Source organism: Chiloscyllium punctatum, chromosome 3 (genome assembly GCF_047496795.1).
Source record: "Chiloscyllium punctatum isolate Juve2018m chromosome 3, sChiPun1.3, whole genome shotgun sequence".
NCBI classification, from domain to species: Eukaryota; Metazoa; Chordata; class Chondrichthyes; order Orectolobiformes; family Hemiscylliidae; genus Chiloscyllium; species Chiloscyllium punctatum.
Window position 1 is genome coordinate 34,332,902 of NC_092741.1, and position 6,000 is coordinate 34,338,901.

Here is a 6,000-nt window from a genome sequence, read left to right on the forward strand (position 1 = left end):
GGTAAAAGTGAGGGCAGCAGAACAAGAAGGAAACGATGCAGACTAGCTGCTTAATAAACAGTACAAGTACAAGATTTGAGAACATCACCAAGATATTGGTTATTATTAGAGTCTGTGAGCCATGTTCACTAATGTTGTGAAATGTGACAACTGAAGAAGAAGCACTTAAAAACCTCTTCCTTTACATTAGTATGATAAAAGTAATATTGCTATATAGGAATATGCCAGTATACAGTAAGTGAGTTTAAACTTTTTATTAATTTCTGAGATGTGAGCATCACTGGCTGGGCCAATATTTTATCACCTGACTTGGTTGCTCTTGAGAAGGTGGTGGTGAACTGCCAACTTGAACCACTGCAGTCCATGGTAGACCCATAATACCATTAGGGAGGAAGTTCCAGGGCTTTGACCCAACAACACTGAAGTATTGATTAAGCATTATTATGTATACTGTCCTCTCCTTTCCACAGGAACAAGAAACTCAGGAAGAATTAGAAAGCCTGCTGTCTCTTCTCAAGCAATAAACTTCATTTCTTTACTTGGAGTTCTGAAACATTTGAGTGGTGTCATGATTGACATTGAGGAAGGGAATGGGTTACATTCAGAACTAAAGATAATTTCTTTGGTGTTTGCTTCAATCAATGTATTTATTGATTCAGTCTGAGTTCAAAGATTTTGAAATTAATCCAAATAAGATTAACGTTGAAAATGTCAGTGGAACTGAATGTACATATCCTGAAAAATGATGATGGGCTAAATCAGAAGATATAGTCTAAGTAGAATTATGATCTCCGCAATGACTGTAAAATCCGTGGACATGGTTATTTTTAGTAGTGTGCAGACACCACTACAAATGTCTTTTATGAAGAAAAGTTCCAAAGACAGTAATGATGATTTGAAACTGACATTTTTTAAACACTTGGTATGAAGAAAGGCATAATTATAATCACATAAGGATTTTCAAATTATATTTAGACATACTGTATTTAAAAAATGACTAATCAGTTTTTCCAAACTTAATAAAGTATAAAATCTGTGTACTGGGTGTGAAGTTTCAATTTTCTGTGTTACAAAACAAAAATGGATATTTCTGTACTAGAGGGGGTAAAAACAAATTTGTCATGAATTAGAAAAGTTCTTTATTTAGATTTTTCGCTCAACTGTATGAAAAAATATTATTGTCCCAGTCCCTGAGTGACTAGGACATTAGCAAGTCATTTGGCAAACTGTAGTGAGAATTTTAAAGTGTGAGTCTCGATTTGAAATAAGAATAGTCCAATTCTGCATCCACGTTTTGAACATTAGGTTGAGAATCCTGCTTGTTGGTGGTGAGAGGCATTAATTGGTGTGCATTAACATGCAATTATTACCTAATTTTGATTCATTGATATGCCATTTTCTATTCTCTCATACATCACAGAAAAGTTAGTTGCTACAATTTCTGACATGAAAGTCAGAATGGATGCCTTCAGTTCCAGCTCGCCATTTACTGTTCCAGGCTTCCACCTTTTACAGCAGTCTCCAGCATCTCTGGGCATGCTTAATGGACAACCACCTACACCCACCAGTATACAAAGGTTGACATCAGACACATATGAGCCTGTCTGCATCCTCATGGCACATCTCCAACCAACTTAAAATATAGTTCTGCACTTCTGTCTGCACTTTGGAGAGTATCGGTACCTTTCTTTGTAATGCTGCTGCCAGGGCATGTTGCTGACAAGGATAGGAATCCATCTCATGGATTTAACCAATGTGCATATCAGGGCTTCTCACTCGCTGTTTCAGCACTTACTCACTTTACCGCCTTGGATTCTCACAGCATCTTAGTCTTGCCTTATCTTTTCCTGCTTTATTCCCTCAGCTAGAGCCTAAAGGATCACAGTCATTCTGTTTTGCTTTTTCTTTAATTGCAGACAGCCAGATGGCTTAATAGTTGTCAGCAATGATCAATGGGGGGCATTGGTCATGTTTTACAGCACTGCGCTATATCAATGTCACATCTACATCACATGTTAGCATCTGATGTGGCAAATATTCAGCATATACAGAACAAAATGACCACATCTCAAAGTCTAAGGAGAGTAGTTCTTAGTCTTGAGGTCAGATCACCATGTGATGCTGTCCAGCATATCTGCAATGCAACACCTCCTTTCATTGAAGCCAACAAGGTAAATGAAAAGTGAACACATTTACAAATGTGATAAATTGATTACAGTGGAATATTGTTTTCCTTTCCGTCCGATACAATCTAGGTGAAGTCCCAGTGTCCGCAACTGATGTGGAAGAAGCCTACCCTGTAGTGGAACCTGTTGGCCCTGGATGTTTGGTCAGATTACCATGTGATGCTATCCAGCATATCAGCACATTTGTGGCTAGAGGACCTAGACTTGCTGAGTATGCCCAGGGTAATCATCCTTAGTTTGAACTTACACAGAATTGAGAGTGACAAGCAGGGTGAAGATAGAAGGCCTGGCCACCTCTAGATTGTCTGTCTGAGGTGTAGAGTTCTGGAGAGCCTGTATATAGTTCCTCTGAAGCTGAGTATCTTGTACCCTGTGAAAAAGGGGTGCCTAGAGTGAAGTTATACTTCACAATTACCACTAACTACATCCACTCCACACCGCCACCCCCCCACCCCCCCCACCCACACTGATGCTGAGTACCAATGGCTAGGGTAATGGAACGCAAGCCAGTGTGCATATCCAGCAGACACTGAGTATGCTGGTCCTAGGACTCTACTCCTTTCACGATCACAGAATTGTGCTGGCAGACAGCAAGCTGGTTTGAAGTGTGCCTACTTCAATGCCAGAAGTATCCAAAATAAGGTAGGTGAGCTTGCAGCATGGATAGGTACTTGGGATTTAGCACTGCTGCCTCACAGCACCAGAGATCCGGGTTCATTTCCCGCCTCAGGTGACTCTCTGTGTGGAGTTTGCACGTTCTCCCCGTGTCTGCGTGAGTTTCCTCCGGGTGCTCCGGTTTCCTCCCACACTCCAAAGATGTGCAGGTCAGGTGAATTGGCTATATTAAATTGCCCATAGTGTTAGGTAAGGTGTAGATGTAGGGGTATGGGTGGGTTGCGCTTCGGCGGGTGCGGTGTGGACTTGTTGGGCCGAAGGGCCTGTTTCCACACTGTAAGTAATCTAATCTAATCTAATCTAAAGTAATCTAATCTAATTTCGATGTTTTGGCCATTTTGCAGACATGGATAGAGCAGGATCAGGAATGGATGTTGTAGGTTCCAGGGTTTAGATCTTTCATTAAGAACAGGTAAGGCAGTAAAAGAGGAGGAGGTGTGGTCTTGTTAGTCAAGGATAATATAATGGTGGCTGAAAGAACTTTTGATGAGGACTCATCTACTGAGGTAGTATGGGCTGAGGTTAGAAACAGGAGAGGAGAGGTCACACTGCTGGGAGTTTTTTTATAGGCCTCCGCGGAGTTCCAGGGAGGTGGAAGAGAGGATTGGCAAAATGATTCTGCACAGGAATGAAAAAACAGGGTGATCATTACAGGGGACTTTAACTTCCCCAACATTGACTGGAAATGTTTTCACTCTCGTATGTCGGATGGAACAATGTTTGTCAAATGTATGCAGGAGAGTTTTCTGAAACAGTATATTGAAAGGCTGACAAGAGGGGAGGCCACACTGGACCTGGTGCTTGGTAATGAACCAGGCCAGGTGTTTAATTTAGTTATAGGTGAACACTTTGAAAAGCGTGACCATAATTCAGTTACGTTTAGCTTAGCGATTGAAAGGGATAGATATATGTCACAAGGCAGGAATTGGCGATGGGGCAAGGGCAATTATGATGCAATTAGGCAAGACTTAGGATGCATAGAAGGGGGTAGCAAAATGCAGGGGATGGGGACAATCGAAATGTGGAGCTGCTTTAAGGATCAGATATTGCATGTCCTTGATAGGTATGTCCCTGTCAGGCAGGGAAGAAATGACAAGGTAAGGGAACTGTGGTTTACTACAGAAATTGTATCTTTTGTTAAATGGAAGAAGGAGGCTTATGTGACGATGAGACGAGATGGTTCAGATGAGGTGATGGAGAGCTACAGATCAGCTAGGAAGGATTTAAAGAGAGAGTTAAGAGCAAAGAGCGGATCTGAGCAGTCTTTAGCAAATAGAATAAAGGAGAACCCTAAAGCTTTCTGTAGGTATGTGAGGAATAAAAGGTTGACTCTGGTAGGAATAGGGCCAGTCAGAGACAGAAGTGGGACATTGTGTGTGGACCCTGTCGAAATTGGAGAGGTGCTAAACAAATATTTCTCATCGCTTTTCACTCAGGAAAAGGAGAATATTGTTAGAGAAGAATGAGCTACGAGATATTAGACTAGAAAGGATAGAGGTTAGCAAGGAAGAGGTGTTATCAATTTTAGAAGGAGTGAAAATGGACAAGTCCCCTGGGCCAGATGGGATTTATCCAAAGATTCTCTGGGAAGTTAAGGAGGAGATGTTGGAACCCTTGGCTTTGATCTTTGAGTCATCATTGTCTACAGGATTGCAAATGTGCCCTTGTTCAAGAAGGGCAGTAGTGATGACCCAGGTAATTATAGACCAGTGAGCCATACGTCTGTTATAGGAAAACTTTTGGAAAGGATTATAAGAGATAGGATGTATACTCATCTAGCAAGCAACAATTTGATTGCACATAGTCAACATGGTTTCATCAAGGGCAGGTCATGACTCACAAATCTCATTTGAGTTTTTTGAGAAGGTGACCCAGCATGTGGATAAGGGTAGGGCAGTTGACGTGGTATACATGGACTTCAGTGAAGCCTTTTGATAAGGTTCCACATGGTAGACTGTTGGAGAAAATGCAGAGGCATGGGATTGAGGGTGATTTAGCAGTTTGGATTAGAAACTGGCTTTCTGTAAGAAGGCAGTGAGTGGTGGTTGATGGAAAATATTCAGCCTGGAGTCTGGTTACTAGTGGTGTGCCACAAGGATCTGTTTTGGGACCACTGCTGCTTGTTATTTATATAAGTGACTTAGACACAAACATAGGTGAATGGGTGAGTAAGTTTGCAGATAGCACTAAAGTCAATGGAGTAGTGGAGTGTAGAAGAATGTTGCAGGTTGCAGGGGGACTTGTGTAATCTGCAGAATTGGGCTGAAGTGGCAAATGGAGTTCAATGCAGCTAAATGTGAGGTGATTCATTTTGGGAAGAATAACTGGAAGGCAGAATACTGGGTCAGTGGGAAGATTCTTGGTATTGTGGATGTGCAGAGGGATCTTGGAGTCCGTGTACATAGATCCTGGAAAGTTGCCATCCAGGTTGATAGTGCTGTTAAGAAGGCATACGGTGTGTTAGGTTTTACTGGTAGAGTGATTGAGTTCCGGAGCCATAATGTCATGCTGCAGCTATACAAAATGCTAATGCAGCCACACTTGGAATATTGTGTATAGTGCTGGTCACCCCATTACAGGAAGAATGTGGAAGCATTGGAAAAGAAGCAGAGGAGATTTATGAGGATATTGCCTGGTCTGGAGGGAAGGCCTTATGAGGAAAGGCTGAGAGACTTGGGTCTGTTCTCATTGGAAAGGAGGTGGCTGAGAGGGGATTGATAGAGACATATAAGATCATCAGAGAATTAGGTAGACAGTGAAAGTCTTTTTCCTAGGATGATGACATCAGCTTGTACGAGGGGGCATAACTACAAATTGAGGGGTAATCGATTTAAGACAGATGTCAAAGGCAGATTCTTTACTCAGAGAGTGATAAGGGCGTGGAATGCCCTTCCTGTCAATGTAATTAACTCAGCCAAATTAGGGAGATTTAAACAATCCTTTGATAAGCACATGGATGATGGGATAGTGTAGGGGATGAGCTTAGATTAGTTCACAGGTTGGCGCAACATCAAGGGCCAAAGGGCCTGTTCTGTGCTGTATTGTTCTATGACTGGTGTTAATCTGTCCATGGAGCTAGCCAGATACTTACATTGCCAGAGGCAATGTGGTTCAAAAAATGTTGGTGGAGACCTCTAAC

At 41.9% G+C, this 6,000-nt stretch overlaps 1 protein-coding gene across 8 annotated transcripts in view; it reads left to right on the forward strand.

Annotated features, from left to right (window-relative positions):
- The window catches only part of rmdn2 (regulator of microtubule dynamics 2), a 123,715-nt gene extending 122,685 nt beyond the window's left edge, over positions 1-1,030 (forward strand). For 2 of the 8 annotated variants that reach the window (XM_072551381.1, XM_072551383.1), the window contains one exon: positions 471-607. Coding sequence is in view for 6 of the 8 variants with exons in the window: in XM_072551380.1 (XP_072407481.1) it covers positions 471-664 (194 nt within the window). In the remaining 2 variants the exon portion in view is untranslated. Of the gene's footprint in view, positions 1-470 lie in introns of all 8 variants that reach the window. The other 6 variants (XM_072551386.1, XM_072551380.1, XM_072551384.1 and 3 more) reach the window with 6 other exon arrangements.
- Positions 1,031-6,000: the final 4,970 nt, after the last annotated feature.